General features: G+C 37.0%; 3 protein-coding genes across 3 annotated transcripts; 1 reads left to right on the top strand and 2 right to left on the bottom strand.

Moving 5' to 3' along the window:
• Positions 1-4,550: 4,550 nt before the first annotated feature.
• Positions 4,551-8,728, top strand: LOC7465497 (uncharacterized). Its single transcript, XM_002304367.4, has 4 exons — positions 4,551-5,197; positions 6,900-7,140; positions 7,336-7,429; positions 8,128-8,728. The coding sequence occupies exons 1-4, from the start codon at positions 4,764-4,766 to the stop codon at positions 8,409-8,411; spliced, it is 1,053 nt and encodes a 350-aa protein (XP_002304403.2). The 5' UTR covers positions 4,551-4,763; the 3' UTR covers positions 8,412-8,728.
• Positions 8,729-9,511: 783 nt separating this feature from the next.
• LOC7465496 (DNA-directed RNA polymerase III subunit rpc4) lies at positions 9,512-14,014 on the bottom strand. The gene is made up of 9 exons (XM_024597821.2): positions 13,845-14,014; positions 13,669-13,724; positions 13,474-13,552; positions 12,658-12,694; positions 11,781-12,001; positions 11,632-11,695; positions 11,068-11,159; positions 10,735-10,968; positions 9,512-9,903 (listed from the first exon to the last, which is right to left on the bottom strand). Exons 1-9 carry the CDS (start codon positions 13,884-13,886, stop codon positions 9,751-9,753), a joined length of 978 nt encoding a protein of 325 aa, XP_024453589.1. The 5' UTR covers positions 13,887-14,014; the 3' UTR covers positions 9,512-9,750.
• Positions 14,015-15,884: 1,870 nt separating this feature from the next.
• LOC7465495 (splicing factor-like protein 1) lies at positions 15,885-21,317 on the bottom strand. The gene is made up of 2 exons (XM_002303453.4): positions 18,741-21,317; positions 15,885-17,758 (listed from the first exon to the last, which is right to left on the bottom strand). The coding sequence occupies exon 1, from the start codon at positions 21,144-21,146 to the stop codon at positions 18,777-18,779; it is 2,370 nt and encodes a 789-aa protein (XP_002303489.2). The 5' UTR covers positions 21,147-21,317; the 3' UTR covers positions 15,885-17,758; positions 18,741-18,776.
• Between the last annotated feature and the right edge of the window lie 199 nt (positions 21,318-21,516).

Below are 21,516 nucleotides of genomic sequence, written 5' to 3'. Positions count from 1 at the left end.
TAAAATTTAATATAATTAACAGATAAATAAATATTTTTTATTTTTTTATAATTTAAAAAAAGTATTTTTCATTAAAAAAAAATTAATAATAAGTAAAGAGATTAAAAAAAATATTATGAAATGATGTTATAATTGAGTAATAAAAGTATGGATGCATCTAACACTGTTATCAATGGATAAGTTAGTAAATTTCGATGATACATTAGTAAGAAATAGTCATGGTCACGAAAGAGGCGCGTACTATGTACAAAGAGGAGTGTGTTGCCCGCGCTGTCACCATTGGTTAAAGCTACGGTGCTTGTCACGCACAAGAATTTAAGTGTGTGGCGGGAACCCAAAATATATTTGTATTGCCGAGTGTAGCCATTTGGGCCGGGGCCCAGTCAGCATTGGTGTTGCTGTTCGGCCCACGACCCAAACTACATCAATGCAAACGCTAATCAAGGTCTGAATCACACTTAAGTTTCATGTAGAGTTCAATAAATAGTCTTAAAGCCCAGTTAGAAAAGGAAAACACTGCTTATTGATTGGATATGGGCCACGTATCAAAATTCAGGGCTGGAATTGAGGCTGGCCCAAATTCAGGGGGGCCTAGAATGGGTGAGGGCATAATTTTGATATTTCGTTTTGCTTTTTCTCACTGCAAGTTGACATCTCAAATCCTTTCGTCGTCTTACTGATTATTTTTCAAATGCCATTTAAAGTTATTAATTATCCAAAAGACAAGCACACACGTTTAAACTCTAATTTTTATGCCTCTTTTTGTCCAGATCTGTTGAGGATATTCTAGCAGGCAAAAAAAATTATTGAGCTTTCAATCAATTCAGGGAAGAAGAAGAAGTTTTGAACCTCTTATGGTGAATGTTTCATTGAACAAGTTTTTTTTTTTTTAAAAAAAAAACATTCCTAAATCACTTTGAGTAAATAAAATGATTTAGCGATCACAAACATACTTTGTTGATTGAATTTGATAATAGTTGTTTTTTCAAATATATTCCTATAAGCTTCTTTACCGATATGTAAATTGAGATATAAGATCTATTTAAAATTATAATAGTGATGATAATTCAAAGTGTTTTTCATTTAGAAATGCATCAAAATAAAAAAAATTTATTTTTTAAAAATTATTTTTGACATCGGCACGTCAAAATAATCTGATAACATAAAAATTTTTATTTTAAACAATAAAAAAAATTAAAATTTTTAAGAACATGTTCAAAGAGAGATATAAACCACTGCTTTAAGCTAAACATGAATGCCTTAGACAAACACGCTTTATTATTTTACTGAGAATAGCACTAGGGTGAGAAAAAAAACCGATAAACCGATTAAACCGAGAAAACCGGAAAAAAATAACAAAAAAAAAACCGAATTAACCGATTAAAAAATCACAAAAAATTCCGGTTCGTTTCGGTTTCTAAAGCCTGAAACCGATTGAACCGAACCGAACCGAACCGGTTCAACCAGCCACCACTTAAAAAAAAAACAAGTATAAATACAATCTTTTCTAATTTCTAACCCTAGACTAACATTCAGCCGTCACCCCCCCTCTCCCCTTCTCTGCATCTCTCCCTTTACTCTCACTTTCTCCCCTCCCTTGCCCCCCCTTTTCTCTGCATCTTGCTTTACTCTCACTTTCTCCCCTCCCTTTACTCTCTGCTTTGCTTTGATTTTCCTCCCCTTCCATAAGGATTTGGTTCCTTTAGGTTTTCTTCAGATCTTAGTTCTCATGTCGAGTCTGTGGTTGGCTCTACTGAGACAGAGAGCGATGAAGAAGATTACTTGGCTGGGTTAACTCGCCAAATGGCTCACTCCACCCTTGAAGATGATTTCAAGAGAAACGACCTCCTTTGCGGCACCAAAAAGATTAAGGTATTGCTTCCTTTATGTTTCTTTTTAAAGTAGGACAACCTGCTGGTTTTTGTGATTATGTTTTTTGGGGCTAATGTTCGGGTCTTGGGTTTTTTGCCTGATTTGCAAGGTTGAGTTTTGTTTGGATCGCCTCAATCAACGCTGTGTAGTTGGATGCATGTGAGGTTGTAGACAAGGGTCTAGCCGTGGAAGCCCGAATGGGTCTTCACCTACAGTAACTTGGGATCTGCTATACGAGGCTGCAGGAGAAGTAGAGAGGACCATTGGGTTTGAACCGGTTTGGAAGGGAAAAAAACCAAACCGAACCGAACCGAAATTAATCGGTTTGAACCGGTTTTCGGTTCGGTTCAAAAAATTAAAAAAAATAATTCGGTTTGGTTGTTTATTTTGGTTCAAAACCGAACCGAACCGGAAATGCTCAGCCCTAAATAGCACTCTACCGATCCAAGGTATCATACAAAGCTTAAATGGCAAGATGATCTAGTCATGAAAAGGATAAGAAAAAAAAATTAATGGAAGAGGAGGGCACTCAAAATCAAGGGCGAAAACAACAAAGTGAGGGTCCCATTTGGATTTTGCTTGGCGGAGATGCAACGTCGTTTAAATGGCACAAAATAATAAATAAAAGAAGATGAAGATGATGCTATTGCTACCCCTCCTTTTTTTTACTCTAAAAAATAATAATTTTAAATAATTTTAATTGATTTATTATTGATTCATTAATTGAATAATTTATATTTAAATATTAATTACAATGTCTAATAACTTATCATAATTTTTAAAATATTAAAAAAGTCATTGTTGGTTTGACTTGACCTATCATTAATCAATTTTTCAATATAATTATTATCTTTTTATCAGGAATGTTTTGATTTAGATATTATAACAATATTTAGCAGTTTATCATGGTATTAAGAAAATCATCAATAGTTTGACTTAACCTATCATTTATCAATTTCTCAGTGTAATTATTATCTTTTCATCAAGAATGCTTTGGTTTAAATATTACAGCATAGAGCGTGTCTATTTTGTCAAATCATGTTTATTCTCAACACTATAGTCATTGATTATTTGAATAAAATTTAAAGCTTTTTTCAAATTTCATTCCATTTTACGCAAGGATTTACAATCAATAATATTTGTGAGGAGATGCAATATTTTTCATAATTCACTTATGATAATGAATTCTTTTTTCATTATTCAAATACCTTCATATATTCCATGTTATACCTAATATATGCTCGTTTGTTACCATTGAGCAATGCAACGTGTAGTTGGATTAAAACATGATATTCCCTATATAAAACAATATAATAATCTCAAGTTTAAAGATCATTTATACAACCGTCACGTGAACCTTTTTATAAACACATGTGATCTTTTTATATGGATTTTTCATGTATGCAGATCAGTTTAGTGTGCATGACATTTGACAAGTATCTACATATTAATTTTGCGTATCCTTTATACCTCAGCTTATATGAACAATTGCTTTATTTCATAAAATAAAGAACATAATATGTATTAATCTCAATAATTTTAATTAATATCTAGTCATAATAGAATATTAACTAAGAACATTTAAGAATAATGCTTTGATGTAATAGAAATTTAATAATTGTAATAACTTTATAATTTTCCTTATAAAATATTTTTATTCAAATGACTTTATTTTTATTATAGATTTATTAATCAAGTATTAAAACTATTAATAAAATATCTGATTAATAATAATTTTTTTTTAAAATATATTTATATAAATAAAATCAATATCATATATAAATAACTGATTATCTACGAGAATTATCGCCTGCATCCAATCATAATCAACGACTCCGCACATGGAATAAAAAAATAATAATAAATCATCTCACAGAATTAAATGACCTGCATATAAAAATCAAAACATCCCATGTAAGATCTACAACGTAAGCACAAATCATTCGACACAAGAAACCAATGCAACGCACGTTATTTAACACACTTAAACCAAAGACGTAATACAGATGATCCAAAATAGAGAAATCAATGCATCAGGGTTGAAATTGATCTTTTGAAGTGGATGAGGTGGCCCAGAAAAGGTTGAAACAATGGGAAGCAGTGGCGGCGTGCAAATCACTCTGCCCGGTGCTCCTATTCCTAGTCTTCCTTTCGGCATGGGCATTCCCGGATTGTGACGAGTTGTTGCATGTGTAGTGGGTGGTCCGGTTGTGCTCGTCGTCGGTGATAAAAAAACCAAGGAGGAAGGGTTGTTGGGTCTGGGCTATTTGATTTGGATTTGGTGGATGCTATCTCGGTGGTTTGTGGACTGTGCTGCTGGCGGTGAGAGGCTAGTCGGCTGAGGTGGAGGGTGGGGAGAGAGAAAAGTGTGTGCGTGTGTTAGTAATAACTTCCCACTAAAAATAAAGAAAGAAAGCGAAAAAAAGAGGGAAGAGTGCAAACTAATAATAGCCAACAACTTCCATCTTTACAAGACTTCCCCGCATAAAGAAGCTGAAAAAGACTTGAACAGTAACGATTGAAAGGAGCATTTAAAAGGAAGAATAAAGTAAAAGAGATAAAATTCAGAAGCTTTTTATATATATATATATATATATATATATATATATATATACGTTTGTTTTCTTTCCCTTTTCTTATATATATATATATATATAAAAGAAAAGGGAAAGAAAACAAACGGAGACTTGGCATTGTTTATTGCCGTATGGAATGCCCAACCAAGCACAATGACATCCATAAAAAAGTCTCCACAAATTCAAATTCTAAAGGGATAGACAGCCGAGATAACTTTACCTGCACACATTCACATACAAACTCCTTACTCCATCCAATCCCAAACACCACTTCACTCTCTCCACCACACACACTTCAAGCTAAACTAAACTATCATGCTCGGTAGAGGCACAGGCATGGGCGGTGGAAGCGGAGGAGGCAGCGTGTTAAGGGTCTTTGGTCGTGCTGTTGCTAGGGCTGGTGTTACCAATCTTCAGGAACCCATCTCTACTACCAACTCATCATCTCCTAACACTAGTACCACTACTACTGTTACTTCACCCAGGGGAACCCGAAAGGTTATCTCCCCTAATAATTTGACTCTTTCTTCTTCTGGCTCCGCTCTCAGTCTTCCAATACCCGCTGATTCTGGTGGACCAGGTCCCACTTCCTGGTCTCCTTTTTCTGTCTCCCACTGTGATGATTACGACTGGGTTTCTGTTGATGACGGGAGTGACGAGGAGAGGCCTGTTGGGTTTGATGATGATTTTGTTTTTGGTCCTGTTCCTTCCATTGACGAAGTTCATGAAGCCGTCACTGCCCTTACCCAGTGAGTTTCTTTTCCTTTTCTTCTTAGTTTAATTGTGTGGTTGCTCTCTTTCATCACGCTCACTGTATGTTTGGTTTCATTATATATAAGCGCACTGCTCTTGATTTTAGTTTTTGTAATTTATTCATGTAGTTTTTGCTATCTTTGCTTTAGTGTGTGCTAAATTCGATAGAAGAAATTACTGATTACTACCACACACACACACACACACACAAACACACACACACACACACACACACACACTGATTCATTTCTGACTATGTGGGAAAAGGAAGGATGGTAAACCGCAGCCGAAGTAATCCAAACCGTGCGCGGCAGACTCCACAGGGGGCCATGCTTGGCCCGGATTTTTGAAGTCATGACTTAGCAGTTCTAGAGGGAAAAATTGTTGACCAGTCTGTAGACTATACTAAATGTGATTGGTGTGGTCCATAGAACAATTACTTGGTTTGTGGGGGATGCAGTTACAATTTAGGTACTATTGTGTTTTCGTAATTGATAATTTTGAGGGTCGAACCAGTAAGAATCAAGTTTTATTATCGGTGATAATTGGTTGTTTGGTTGGTTGGCGATGTGGCGTTTGGTCACGGTGATGCTGATAGGTTTGACAAAGTCCCCCAGCCCATCTCAACAACTGTTCCTTGGAACAGGTGTAAGAAATCTAGCATGATTGCCTCAAATGTAATATCACAGTCATTCTTCTTATGATGGGGATGATGGAGATGGTGATAGAGATGTTTATGGTTAAATATTAACGCTATCTACTAGATTACACCTTATATTTCCTAGTCAGAAAAATTTCTGAAAACCCAAGGAAGATTCAAAAGAAAACTTGGGCTATTGGAATTGTCACGGCACTGTTTACAAAATTTATTTGCACGTTGATGCTTATAACCAAGCTGCTGCTATGTGATGTGTCAAGACCAGTAAAACAGTGCTTCTATTATTTAATTCTCATCCTGTTTCATCTGCTTAACTTGACCCAAGTTTCCCCTAAAAAAATAAGATTCGGTCTGTTTGCATTTTGTTTACGAGGTTGATTTTGCCAAGAGAAATGAGAATTAGGAACAGTAAGTGTCAAAATGAAGAAACAAAAAGAAAGTAATTAAACAGTTCAGAAAGTATAATGTATTTTATGATGCTTAGAAAATGCCATGCTGATCTGGTTTTGTGACGGCAAATTAGAAATAGCCTAACAAAACCGTGACCCAGAACTTCCTTGTCATAGTCCAACACCAAAAGGCAGCAGCCTGTATTCGGAAGCAACAGAATAGCCTTAGAAGATTAAATCTTTAATATAGTAGAAAAACATATTCTTACATGTCGTGCCACTGCTCCTAAATGTTATCTGAATGTAGTTTGTTTGCGACTATGCAAGATACTGTTTCACCCTTTGTCTTTCTTGGTTGAACTTTGGATGCTTATCTTCAGCAACTGTGAAAACAATCTAAACTTTGGGATGTGTTTTTAATTTCATTTCACTTCCTTAATTGCGTTTCTGGCTTTAAAATAAACCTTTCATTTTTGCCACCATAATCTTCTAATTGCTGTGATATAGATGAAATTATTGTGCTCTATCACTTAAATGTTATCTCCTCTCCAGAGGGAGAAGTAAATCAACTTTAAATTTGGGAAAAAATGGTGTTTCCTTGATAGTTACAAGCTGAATGTGTAAGCTGTTTCTCGGCTTGTTATATTGCAGTGTATTTGATGCCCCCTCGCATTCCCAACTCATTAGAGATAAATTTTCATGCACTGTGGACAAGGATTTAGCTTATCAAATTTCAGGCCCAACTTTGCTGAACCGAGTTTCTTCAGTTGGGTCAGAGTTAGATTGGAAGGAGCCTTCTCCTGTTCCGTGTGATCCAAGAGCACTGCTCTGTTATGGATCTCAGAGAGTTCATGAAGCTTTCCGTTTGTTGCAGACAGAGTCATCTGTTCAGGTGCCTAATGTTGTTGACAATTATATATCAGAAGTTTAGTTGCATGAATTTTAATTTCATGGTTATTCAGTCTAAAAGAAATCCTTTTCCTTTTAAGAGAAGTAGTGGAAAAAGCGGTAGCATGTTACCTTTTTTTAATCTTTTGGTATAGTTTGATCTGCTATCTATATTTTGAGGATGCAACTTTCTGCGCAGAAAATGGTTGTCTCATTATCTTCTGATAAAGCTGTTTGGGATGCTGTTTTGAATAATGCTGCCGTTCGGGAGCTGCGGGAAACCTACTATGCAGGTTGGTATGGGGTTCGGTAATATATAACTTTTGAGTTGAAGTCATGTCTTTCCTAGTTGATAATAACAAAAGTATGCCAGGGGGTCTTTCACACTTTAAAACAACACTTTCGATTGTCATGTGTTCAATGTATTGGGTTAACCTTTATATGCTTACATTATGAAGTATTGTCCTGCAGTTTAAGATGAACCTTGATCTGGCTTCAGAACTTTTCATTAGAACTTCATGCTTTGGAATTATTCATTGTTTTCCTTTTCTTTTGGAACTTAAGAATAATTCTAAACAGGAGCTAAGAGAAGTTGTATCTGTCATAAAATAGTGTAAATTATATATAGAAGAAAAACCAGCTCTTAGAAATTCTACTTCAACTCGGACTATGCTCATACTCAATTCTATTATTTTATCTTCAAAAAATAGCTGCTGGTGACCTAGCAAATTTAGGATCTGTCTCATTGTATGTTAAAACATACATTTCGTACTTGAAGTATGTCTTTGGAGGTTAAGGCACCCGTATTATATATATGATCTGCAAACACATCAATGCCTATCACAGGCTCACAGCAGGCCTGCATCCAGATGCATGTTTGTTTTCCATGCACGGCACACAGAGCAATTATGACATTCTTACAGAGTCACATTCAGGATTATTAGAAGTAATGCTCTTGCACTTAATATTGTAATTTCCATGATATCTGCAGATGAAAACACTGATCCACCAACTTCTGAGAGCTTGGCCGAGACTGGCGAAGAATCCAATCCAGCTTTGAATTTTGTCAAGTGGATATTTGATAACACAAGAGCGAGAGCCATGGAAATATTTGAGACAATAACAAAACTGGTGAACGAGTTTTTTAAGCCACCAGCTGGTGAGAAGACGTCAGCAGGCACCAAGGATCCATTTGAGGACAAGCTGAGAAGCTCATTCCTGCTTTCCATAATGGTCCTGCTGATTGTAGTTGTGACTCGAGCCCAGAAGGCATGACCATAATTTGACGACATGACAAGTAGTATTCTCCCCGTGGTGTTGTGGAAGGTCCTGATTGGGTTGCATAACTCGAGTCCTTTAGCTCAATTCATTCTTGTGGATTTGGCAGTATATGTATATCCTTATGTAATGAATTATACAGTTATTTGCTAAGAGAGTTACTCCCAGTAGACTTGAATCCTCTTGGCAGGTCATGTGTACATATTTTGGATTTGTGAAACTTAAAGCTGGTTTTGTTAAGCAACCATAGCTTGTCAAGTGGGTTGGTGTTGCCAGATTCATGTTTCGTTGAATCGATGTTTGTGTTTTCATTATTGGTGACTGTCTATACATGTCTGTAAATTATTTCCTCTGGCGGGATGAAATGATTTGGAGATCATATTTGGCACGAACAGCACAACCAAATCACTAATGCAGCGGAGGACTGGTTTCCACGGGGTAAACGGTGGATAACGATCGTATCTTCAAGGAAGAAATACGAGAAATATCTGCATCTTGGAGAGGAAGGATACTAAACTTCGTCAAGGCTATAGTTGCTAAACTGACGCTACTTAGATGGAACTACGTGAACATAGTAGGGCTCACATGAAAAACCATGAAGCCAAGGCCATGCGAGCTGGAGATTGCTGTTGCAATGAGCAGGAGAAAAAAAAGTGAAGAAAGAATATTTGCTTTACTATTATAAATCACCCAATTGCATGATTCTTTTAGATAACATACCAGCAAGAGTCTGTGTCCAGTGATGGGAAATGGGTGTTCAAAGGTTTTATACATTGCATCAGACCGACCGTACAAGAATTCCAAACCTAAACCTAAATCTTCACAAAAGGATGAAGAATGCCTTCTTGCCCGAGGTGCCTGTTTACCTCGTCTTTCCTCCTTATTGGACAAACTTATTTGTTCCCGAAGTTCTAACTTTATGTGATCAAACACTTGTGAATTTACCCTAGGGTTCTCCTACTTCAAAATGACCACTTGGTTCTTTGTGCAGGTTATTTTGGATACCGCTGGCAACTTGCCTTTGGATATAGAAGAAGACCATGCAATTTCTGTGCTGAACCGGAGGCAACATGAACACACAATGCATTCAACATGGCTTATTCCATCCCTATGCAAAAGGGATAATTTTTTCTATTGACCTTAAGAATGTATGAAGGACATAAAGGTCAAGAAAGACATCCTGCAAACGCCCAAGATCGATTCATTTGCTACCCAGTCAGAAAGACCCTAACCCTAATTCCTTACTTCTTATACACATACTGCTGCTAGGTCTGCCATATTTCTCTACCGTGCTGTATGTACCATTCCTACAGCTAATGCGTCTATTATTTGCATTCTAGTCCAAGTTGATCACAGAGTTCAAGTTAAATTCAATATCAGGAGTTACAACAGCACGTTTCCCAAGCTCTCCAATAGCGCAGCAATCTTTACCTGCAGTGTTGATCGCCATAACATCTTGAGCAAATGTACACTCTGAGCCTGGTGAAACCTGCACATAGTAAATCTAATGTTAAAACTGAGAACAAAGAGAAAAACACATGGTTTGATGCAGTTTCTAATTTAGAGCAGAGGCATCAACATCTTCTGCGGTGCCCATTAAGAGCAGTGAATCGAGTGTAACGAAAACAAAAGATAAATGTAGTATTCCGCTTTCCTTTAAGACCTATGATAAAGTGGTCGCTCTTTTGAATGTCTCGAGCAAAAACTTGTAATTATAGATGGTAATGGAAATCTATCCCTGTTAGTTTGAGGATAAAGGATGCACAATGCCTTTTCACTTCATGAAATGACATGCATAAAGAATTGAGAATTCACACATTTATTTATGAAAAAAATAACCAGTTTCACGAATTCAAAAAAAAAATACGTTTCTGATTCTTAAAGCAGGATTCCAGCAGGAACCGAGCCAAATTTGGCCGCTACAATAAGAAATGGAGAACTGTGCCAAATCTGGCTGATACAATAAGAACCTAAACCTGCCACCTAATTGATAAGTTATAACCAGTATGAGTATTAAATTCAAAATATGCAACTTCAATAAACGATGAAAATAGATTTCCTTCAAGTATATTGACGAACACTGCGAGTAGTTGACTTAAAACTCTTTTCAGGATTGTAAATTTGTGATCCAAATCTAGTATGAGGTCCTAATGTCCTATAGAATCTATCTGATTTGAGGTCTCAAAAACCAGGTGAACAGAGACAATGCAAGATAACTTAAGTCCATTCATTATCTTTATGTAACGAGTAGCCAAATAAGTCTGTTTGCGAGAATGCACTTGCATGTACATGTGCAAAGAGAATGTGTAACATGACTTACATCATATAGTGCATCGCCAAGCTTAAGCTTGATCGCTCCACTCCTGTAAACCAGCATTTTGCCCATATATCCCTTTGGCAATTCTTCAAAACTGGTCTTCCTAGCAGCACTCTTGCTTTCTGATGGCATTGACATATCAGCTCTCTCTTTTCCCTTTGCACTTGCTGATCGCTTCAAAAAGGGCAGCTTCTCAGGAACTTGGAAGAAAAATAACCTTTCATTGTCACACTCCTCCTGTCACCAATCACCAGTTAATTTTAACTAGGATGCTAGTTACAAAAATGAAAACTGATAAAATTTCAAAGCAAGGAATATATAAATGCGAACACCAACCAACAGCCCAAGATCAGAAGCAGGATTAATAGTAGTCTCATCATACTCCAAGTTCCTTGCTTCCTCCCCAAACTCAGCCTCGTCAAGAAGCTCTAAAAACAAAAACAAGCATATTGTACTCAGCATTACAGAATGACACCTAACAACAAGGCATTAAAGATAAAAGGCAACAGAAAATTCTTGGGCTATCTCTGCACTAATGAAAACTCTAGGTCTTGTGAGTAGTCATGGCATTAATTAATTGCATGAGATAGAACCAATTGGGGTCTTGAGAACTAAGCTCGTTGTTTTTTCTTACCATAATTTTGAGGAGATCCTAACATTAAAAAGATTTTCACTGGTACAATGTTCCAGCAATATCAAAATGTTGATATTAGCAATTAAAGCTATGCAAAAAGAAAATGGAACAGTCTAACATGACATGTGTCATAAAACAACAACATCAAGGAAGTTTATTATTTGAGAACTTCAGGGAAATGGAAACAGAGAAATTCGGTTCAAAAGTGCTTTCAGCAACCATGCTAAGAATATATTGTTCTCTTCTAGATGCATCTAAAAACTTACTAGGGTCGCCAGAGTAAGGCGGCCTCAAAGGAAGAGTATTTGGATAATAGATATGGTGGTAATCCTGCAACAGCATCACAAAAACCAGATCTTAGTATCCATGCGATGGAAGAGAGACTGAAAGAGAGAGGGACTGATAGAACCCTTACCCAAGGTTCTTTATATCGTCTCTTCCCTTTCAGGGATAACGGATTGATAGCCCCATCTACTCTGGCAGCTGAAGGAGGCACAAAAATTTTCCCATCATCATCCCTGGTATCTTCTGTCCCTGACCAGCTGCTACCAGTGTTCTCATGCACAGGAACATTATATTTCCTTATCAAAAGAGGTGGCGATGGGGCACCTGGCCCGAAAGCAACTTGCACTTGAGCTGCAGGTGTGAACTTCAAACATGAGTGGATAACGATGATTGATATCACAGTAACAATATTTCAAATTAACCCATCCCAAAATTATTCATCTAGTAGTGCAGATTTGACTGGGAAATCTGGCCCATCTCAAGCATTGTATCTTATTCCAATTATTACAAGGATGGTTAAACCGTCAACAAAAGATATCGAGTAACAGAACACAAATTATTTTCATTTAACTGTTCTTGAGTTTCTAATCAGAAATTGTGAAGCATATAGAATCACGAACAATTAGGGGTCATGCATATTGAGATGGTATAGCCTAAAGCTTGCAACCACAAGGTTGCAGACTCAATCATTACAAGCAGCACTAATTTCCGATACCATAAAATTTTAGCATCTTAAAGCTTAGTATGCAAGGAAGCAAGTTACATGGACTGAGAGAGAACACTAATTAGAAGCAAGGTGCCCTAAATCCCATGAGACACATATTGCTGCTAACATATTCCAGTTGCTGACTGAATTCCCAACGGAAAGGGCTTTAGCCAAATCAACATGTCGTTGGACAATGAAGCTTAGTCCATGTAAGCAAACTTAGTTAACATAAACAACACAGAAGAAAGATGAAACGCAAATGATAAGACAGAATAGAATGTCCAAGCTAAAGAGAGATTACGTTTCTTTTCTTTAGGGACTTGTCTTCTGAGATTTTCCTGCACAAGCAAATCACAGTTGAGCTAAGAACATAAAATAAATAAATTGCCATATTAGACTGTAGCATTTATTAAGCTTAGGATACTGCATGAAATTAGTCCACGGGGGAAGTGCATAGAATAACAAGGTAGTGTTTGGAATTGTGATAAAATTATTTTTCAAAATTGCTTTTTAATTGAGAATATATTAAAATAATGTTATTTTTATTTTTTAAAATTTATTTTTTATATTATCAGATCATTCAAAACGATTCAAAATAAATAAGAAATAGTAATTTAAAGAACAAAAATATTTCAAAAATATTTTTTAAAGCAAAGACAAATGCAGGCTGTCCTGAGATTTGTGTGGATTGGTTAGAAATAGGTTATTTTTCTTAGACTCCGACGACGACTGCTACTACTAAATTGATTACACAGTAATTGCTTAACATAGTTAGAAGAAGAGCAACAAGGATGGCTGCTGTGTATATGACTGACTGACTGACTAGTCACAAGGCACGACCATGCCGAAAGATCCGAATGGTTGAATGAACGGGGTGGGTCCGGTTTCGGATTGTGATTTTCGTAAAAATTAAGGCGCATCAAGGTATAATTAATTAATCTTTTGTCTTTTGGGTGGGTCGCAATGGTTAAATAAAAATCAGTAAGTTGACTTAAGACGCTGCAATTCTATAGGGCAAAGGAAAGAAATGGTAGATGATAAGACCAAGATGAAAAACCCAAACACCATATTTAGGTTGAAGCAAAGAGAGAACACAGCACATGATCTGCACACATACATTGAATTTGTGGATGAGCATCTGGGCCTGGGCAGCTTCTTCATCCTCGTTACTCCTCCTGTCATCATTTATCTCTTCACTGCATTTTCCACATCCAGCACCACACATTAAAACTAAAATTAATCTAACCTTTTATGACAAAGAGAAGAAGAAGATTTCAATCAAATACTGTACGGAGAATAGAAGCGGAATTACGTTTTGGGGACGGAGGGTCTTCTCTGTCTACGCGGAAGTTTAGGCTTGAACTTAAGCTGCAGTCAGTTCACTTTTTGTTAAGAATTATTACTTTCAGATCTGGACTATTCATTCAACACAATCCTAAACAATCAAACGCGAAATCATTGATTCTTAGTAAAATGATTGATTGATACCTTTGTGCGAGAAGGAGAAGATGGATCTACTTGATCGTCCATGGCTCGAAGCTTGATGATGACGATGAAGCAGAAGAGAAGATGAAAATGGAAAGGAAAAGGACTCAAAACGCAAAACCGTAGGGTTCGAACTCGAGGCCTCGCCGATAGCGTGACAATGTCTTGCACACTAGGCTATAAGACATGTTTGACTAGTCCTTACATTTATATATATATATATATCTCTATAATCTAAAATTATTATCATACACCCATTTGTGACTTGTCTTTGTATGAAATCAGAAATTAACCTTGTGCACATGATTTTATAAATTCGATCCTAAAGTTATAAAATTTGGGGAATTTAATATGAGTACCCTCGTATCCATCCATTAATGGCAAAAAAAATTCTTGATTTCAGTTTAATTTTTTTAATCTTTGTATTTCCCTTAAATATAATAGTAATATCATTTTATGCAATAATATTTATTTATTATATATATATTCGACCTCGGAGGATAAGCTAAGCGGACGGACAGCCTTCAAGAATTCTTCGTGACGATCCACCATTCTCCATTTGTTATAATAAAAGTTTGCAATGGTGAAGAATACTAACCATGTGACTACTCTACACTCTTGTAATAGAAAGAATTGTCAAGGAACTTAGTAATGGAATTGAATATTGTCACTGAAAATCACTATCTCATTGTGATTTCAACGCGAACACACCAGACCTACTTAGTATTCGCATTGGAGAAAGTTTAAAAAGCCATTGGATTCGAGAAAAACATTTATAAGAAAATTAATTAATATAAACCCTACAGCGTAATAGTGTGAACTAGATTACTAACTGTATTATGTTGGTGGTAGAATTAATTTTTTTAAATATAAAAAATAATTGAAGGATTAAAAGGTTGAACGAGAGTTGTTATATATAGCTGAATTAATTTGATAAATTTAAAAAAAAAATTTATAAAATTAAAAGTGTGAGCACATAAGAAAAAAAGTAATTTGAATGATTGATAGTTTGATTTTTTAAAAAATTTAGATGATATTTTTTTTTTATTTAACATCAAGAAAATAATATATTAAAACGACTCATATTAATCTACCAAACCCTCTACCAAACCCACAATCCCCGTTACAAACTCAACTTAGTTTAATAATTTTATTTTATTTAATAATTTTTTTTATCTACTTATGCGGTAACAAAAATAGATATTTGTAAAATTAAACACCAACAATATATCAAAATATATTAAAATTCATTTAATGAATTCAAAATAACAAATGTACTAAAATTCATGAATGATTTACTGTAGCCTCATATTTTTCCATTCACAACTAGTGATTTTTGTTCTTCACATGAAAATTTAATTACCTTAATAAAGACATTTTGATCAATTCAATATATTTATAAACAATAAAATAATCAAAATAAAATAAAGAGTTCAAGGTAAAAATATTTTTATTTTTTATACATGGTAGAACTACATATATACCCTTAAATCCAAGACATCTAATTTATCATGATCTTTCAACCATGGTTTTTTTGTTCTTTTTTCTTTTTTAATTGTTAGTGTGGTCAAGGGAAGCTAATTCTTTCAGCCATGGTTCAGGGGTATTTTTGTTAATTCACTCAGCCATACTTCAAAATACCATAACCAGTTTGAAGAAGGCAAATTCCAATAGAAAAAGAAAAAGAAAAAAAAACATCAATAAATCTAAACATCCCTTCAATCTAGCAGAAATCATCAAGAACGTTCCATGCCCATGGCATACTCGAGAACACCATCAGTCAGAGAACCATATCAATTAAAAAAAATATTGAAGCATTGCAAGGGGGAAAACGTAACATGCCCCCACAGCCACCTATCCCAAAGGAGCACACACGGGGACGGGGAAAAATCACAGAAAGCAAACAGGGGGCCACAGGCAAAGAACATTATGCGGGGTGATGCATGCAATGAGGAGGCCCTGCATGTAAGTTGTAGCAGAGATCCGACCACCCATATCAACGAACCATTACAAAATGCAGTATGATGTGATCAACGGAAAATATAAACTCAAAGAAGCAGTAACCATTAAATATCAATACATTCAGAAGTGGCAGTTTACAGAAATTTATATGACTGCTAGCTAATTAGCAATATCCACTTCAGAATCGGGTTTTGATGACAGAACTAAACCTCTACTATCCCTAAAACCATCTAGTTAAGCACTACATTGGGAGCTGACCATCAAATATCTGACAAGGTCCATGATGCCCATGATAGCAACTTCTTTTCGTCTCATGGAACTAAATCCTGACCATCTTGCACACAACAAAGTTAGCACGTAAAATGAAATAGACCAGGAAAAATATTAATAAAGTCATCAAGGTATATAACATCCTTGTCGCAAGAAAAATGACCACAGCGCCATTACCACCAGAAATGAATATACACGCCATGAGACAACTTAGTGCCTATGACCTGCAGCTGATGCAATAACAAAATGAAATGATGCAAACACCGAACCCTTCAACTTCCCAACAATCAGGGTGCTAGGTTTTGAACATAAAATAGCTGAACTACCGAATAATTGAGTAAAATTATGTCATCTCTAAAGTCTTCCTTGCCACTAATATTTAAGTCGCTCCACATCAATTTATCCGAGCAAAACACCAATCCTTCCTTAACAAGGAGAATTCAATTTTATTTTTTTTGGATATTTATTTATTTGGAACTATGATTGCTAGTCAAAGCTTTACAAAAGAATCTAGTTGGAGAAAACAGATTATCAACAAACATACCTACAGCTGTTCACAGCTCACCAGTAATTCAAAAAAGAGTTGTGCATGTACATTCAAGAAGGGTACAAATGGGTAAGAAGAAATGACAGAAATTTAGGAAGGTTCTATTCAAGAACAGGTCAATAGAAAGTCCAGAAGGGTACAAAGGGTACATTCAATGTTTTGTTTATTATACCACGGAGGCTAAGATTTGAAAAATTACCAACAATCTGAAATACCACTGACAAGATAATAATGCTTTCAAATCATCATGCAATATCTTTAACAGACTTTCTATGCAAACCACTAGGTGCCACTTTGGCACTGCAATCACACAAGCATATGCTTGCATCACAACTAGTTTTCACACTGCAGCTCTAAATGGGTCCTAAATCACACTTCATTGACCAGCTAAACAGGAAACTGATAACTCTCTTAATTCACACGAACAGTTAGCTCCCTCAGGTTCCATATTCAACTATATTCTAAATCACATAGCATTGTATTTGATAAAAAAAAAATCACTACCAAAACTAAATATGTATTTGAGATCTTTTAACTGCCACGTAAAAGCTAGGAAGAGACATCAGAACAACCTTACAAGCAAACGGGAGAGAGAAAAACAAATAAGCAAAAAGAATGAATTGAAAGCTTCTTACACATACCCAAAAGGCATTCATATTCTAAGACACTCACCATCTTGAAAGATAGGATGAACAAACCTGAAGAAGCTTCAACAGCATAGCAACTAGGATAACTCAACTATCCTCAAAGTAAAAGGTGAACAACAATAAAAAAATAACATTAAAGCCAAGAAAAGAAATGGTTAAGCACACCAAAAATGTCAAATGTAACACAAAACCGTCAGTGAGATATTCCAAAAAATTCAATTAAGCAAATAAAAGTAGAAGTTAGCAATGAGACATCATATAGGAGGCAACAGACATTGATAAGAAAACAATGTTAAGTTCAATAAGAAAACAAGAAATAATAATATCAATAAGATTTGAGCAGCTTCTCCAAAATGTGTCTGTATGAACTCGCTAGCCAATATCTCTGCAAATGTGATAACAGTACAGCAAGGTTAAAGATGTGAGTCCCAAACTTCCAACAAAGTCATGGCAAGAGGTAAGAAATCAGGCTGCGCCAAGAAACATCAGCCCTGTCAAAATTATTCAATAACGGCAAAAAAGGGTTAAGAAATGTAAACAGAAGGAAATAACAGAAAACATGTTGATAAGTGGACTGTGCAGATTTTTTTTCTTTCAGTGAGACAACTCAAAACTATGATTGGTCCTAACATATTTGACTTAGTAACTGTTTTGATTAAACATCATTTCATAAGAAATTAGATTTAATAAAGAAAGATAAATCAGAAGAGGTTGTTCACACAATCTACCACTGCTAGATGACAAGGCATACAATACCATTGCAAAGAAGGTAAATGGTTAGAATATCACAAACGAACCAAATGGAAAATTATATAATAATAAGGAATCATAAATAATCTACAGTCTCATCTGCATTTAGAAGGGGTTGACTTGCATACTGAAAAAGTTATAACCTCCTTCCTTTTAAATACCTTTGGATGTAAAAAAAACACACCAAGTGAGAATCCAGAATGCAAAAGTGAAATGCAAAGCTAAAAACTTCCATTGCCCCAGGTCAACTTACATCGATGGTAATTTTTTTCTAGTTACAACTACTTTTTAGCAAAAACAAAAGAACAGAAAACCACGTTGTATGTTTTTTTCCATCTTTTTAAGCAATAATGTTCTAGTATAAATAGTTCACAATAACTACAGTATACAACAACTCCTACACATAACATTCTGTCATGGATACCAAACATGAAACTCAATATCTGCAAGGGCTGATGTTTCATAGAACTTCCGTTGAGCTTGACTCCAAGAAACAATGACTTCCAAATATACAAAAGTGCAATACCATAAGGCAAGAGAACTTTATGATCAGAAAAGCAATGCAACAAAACAGTTGGATGGACAGGTTTTGATAGGATTTATACTGTCTCTAGTCCTATAAAAGGGAAGTCTCATGTCTACCTCTATGCACGTGTAAGATGCACACAGTTAAGAATCCAAAGGAATCATAACGAGTAACAAGAAAATGGACATTCCATCTACCTCTTCAATTGGAAGTAACTAGGAAAGTAACTGGCCTCATTTCATCTCTGCCATAAACTTCGCATACTCTGCATCTGCACCATATCTTGCTTTCTCTGCAGAAGAAGAATGTGGAGGTGGCATGGTCGAGTTTGAGGCCCAAGGCACATTACCCATTCCCTGTGAATGGTCTGTTGCTGGGGGGGGAGGAGGAGGAGGAACTGCACTGTAATAAGATGAATAACCAATCGAGTGCCCATACACATTTGAGGCTGCAAGTGGAGCAGATAAGCTGTTTTCAGATGGCACTCCTGGTGGGTAGCTTTGTTGAGCCTCACTACATGCCACGGTCTGAGTCAGTGTGCCCGAGGGAACTGGCTGCACTGGTAGAGGATATTGCACACCATAAGGAGGTATAGGCTGTCCAGGAATGGGAGGGTACATGGTTGACCCAGGAGGAGGAGGAGGAGGAGGAGGAGCATAAGGACCATAAGGAGAGGGAACTGGTGGTCCCCATGGAACCGGAGTTCCTCTATAGCTGGCGTGCGCCCCGACATAGCTGGTAGGTGGACCATTTGGAAGGGGACCACCTGCTGTAAACTGCTGCGAGGGATAGGCACCACCAAGTGGTTGAGTTGGGATAGGGTATGCGGGCATGGTTGATGTTGGAGGACCTGGCGGGACAGTAGGCTGAGGTGGCTTACCAGCAACTCTCACAGCAATGGTTCGACCATCAATGCGATAACCATTCATGCTTGCGATTGCATTATTAGCCATTTGAACATCACAATACTTCACAAAACCATAACCTTTACTCAATCCAGTAATCCGATCCTTAATCACCTTGGCCATCACGATTTCACCAAAAGAAGAAAACAAACCAATCAAACCATCATCATCAAGATTGGGTGGCAAGTAACCAATATACAAATTCGTATCATCATATTCTTTAGGTTTGAGCCCATTTGCTCCCAGCCCTGCTTGATTCGCACTACCAAGACCCCCGGTATTACTACCAGCCCAGGGAGGATTGTTTCCAGAACCACTTGACTCCAAAGCTAAGGTAGCAGTTTGCTTAGTTGCAGATTCAGGCATAGTCCCACCTAACTCAGCCAAAAAGTTCTGATACTCATCATCCATTTTCTTCCCAGCTGTTCCCTTCATGGGACAATCAATGGTTGGATGTCCACCATCGCCACAAATCTTACAAAGCACATCACTCTTAAACGTAGAGGTCCGCGAAGGGCATGCATACTGCCTATGGCCTGGCTCACCACATAGCCTACAATACTCCTCATCCCTAATTGTTCCATTCAAAGCAGCAAGTTCCCTAAGCTGCTGCCTCTTATGCTCATTCAAGACTTCATCCACAGGTTGCAACAACTTCTCAACCATCCCTGCAGCAGCATCCAATGCCTCCTGTGTCTCCGCCTCGACCAAAACATGCAAATCCTCATTCTCTGATGGATCTGGTTTCAGATCCCTCTTCTGCTGCAATCTCCCTTCCTTCACTGACCCCTTACCTCTAATAACAATTTTACCACCTGTCTCCCTCTCCATTCTCTTCTGGGTATTCCCTCTTGGCCCAATAATCAAACCAATAAAATTATAGCCTGGATACTCTTTCATAGGTATATAAAGCTTCTTTTGAAGCTTGGGGGGCCTATAATCTGCTGGCGGTTTAAAGGCCGGGTTTCTCTTAATAATCTGCGAAATAATCTCTTGTCTTTCTTTGTTCAATCTTTCTCTTGCCCTATACTCTCTAGTGTTAATCCTAATTCCCATATTATCATAAATTGGTTCAGGTGAAGGAGATCTAGCTCCTTCAGGTCTATCATCAAGAGGCAAACCAGACTGCAACATCCTGCTAATCTCCAATAGCCTAGCATTCAAAGCTTGAATTTCCGGATCAAATTCAATACCTCCAGTAAAATCTTTCATAAAATCAGGTAACTGAATCACGGGCTTTGGCTCGTCGTCAGCCCACCTCGATTTTCGCTTCCTCGTGCCGCTACCCGAATCATTATTGTTACTACCATCGGCACCAGCATCCGCCGGTGGGTCCCAACGACTGCGACGGCGGCGTCGGCTGGTGGTTTCCTCCTCTCCACCAGAGCAGTCTCTGTCACCACTGTTTGTGTTAGCGACGCCATTTTCGGAGAGTAAGGACTTGGGGATCTCGGGTTTTGGTGTGGTAGTTTGGGGATTGTGGCCATTTTCAGGGGCAATTTGGGGAGGATTGGAGATTAGGGTTTTGTGTGGGTTTTGGGGATCGGGAAATTGAGGTTCTTCAGCTGGAGGAGGAGGGGGCGAGTTAGGGCAAACGGGGATGAAATCTAGGGTTTCCGGTGGTGGTGGTGGTGGTGGTGGTGGTGGATTGGATTGGTCTTGTGGGGTTTGAAAATGAGGGTTTGGGGTTTGATCCATTTATTTTTAGAGAGAGAGCGCGAAGGTTATTCGAGAGAGAGAGAGCGCGTAGACGTAACCAGTTGTTTTTGTGGTTTCCGATTTTCCACTTGAGGTGGTGTACCGTGTACGTAGTGCTAGTTCCCTCTTTTCTTTTTATTGGATAAATTTTATTTATTTTCTAATGACGGTTAGGTTTAGTGGTGGTGTTAATGAGCTCAGTGTCTTTTGGGCTAAATCATAGTTGAGCTGGGTAGCCCAAAAAAAGATTGTGCGGGCAAGAACCAATACCTCAAGGCCACTTGCTTCACAATGGGCTAGTCTTCCCTTTCGAGTCTTGATCCGAAAATGTTTATTTTTCTCAAGATTTTATATTTAGGATTTTGTTTTT

The sequence above is a fragment of the Populus trichocarpa genome, chromosome 3 (genome assembly GCF_000002775.5).
Source record: "Populus trichocarpa isolate Nisqually-1 chromosome 3, P.trichocarpa_v4.1, whole genome shotgun sequence".
In the NCBI taxonomy this organism is placed as follows: domain Eukaryota; kingdom Viridiplantae; phylum Streptophyta; class Magnoliopsida; order Malpighiales; family Salicaceae; genus Populus; species Populus trichocarpa.
This window is presented reverse-complemented; position numbering and strand designations above follow the sequence as displayed.

Coding starts and splice junctions, on each gene's coding strand:
- LOC7465497 (XM_002304367.4), top strand. CDS start 4,764: ATGCTCGGTAGAGGCACAGGCATGGGCGGTGGAAGCGGAGGAGGCAGC. Junction 5,198..6,899: donor GCCGTCACTGCCCTTACCCA/GTGAGTTTCTTT, acceptor GTTATATTGCAG/TGTATTTGATGCCCCCTCGC. Junction 7,141..7,335: donor AGACAGAGTCATCTGTTCAG/GTGCCTAATGTT, acceptor CTTTCTGCGCAG/AAAATGGTTGTCTCATTATC.
- LOC7465496 (XM_024597821.2), bottom strand. CDS start 13,886: ATGGACGATCAAGTAGATCCATCTTCTCCTTCTCGCACAAAG. Junction 13,553..13,668: donor AGACCCTCCGTCCCCAAAAC/GTAATTCCGCTT, acceptor TGGAAAATGCAG/TGAAGAGATAAATGATGACA. Junction 11,696..11,780: donor GACGATATAAAGAACCTTGG/GTAAGGGTTCTA, acceptor ATGCTGTTGCAG/GATTACCACCATATCTATTA.
- LOC7465495 (XM_002303453.4), bottom strand. CDS start 21,146: ATGGATCAAACCCCAAACCCTCATTTTCAAACCCCACAAGACCAATCC.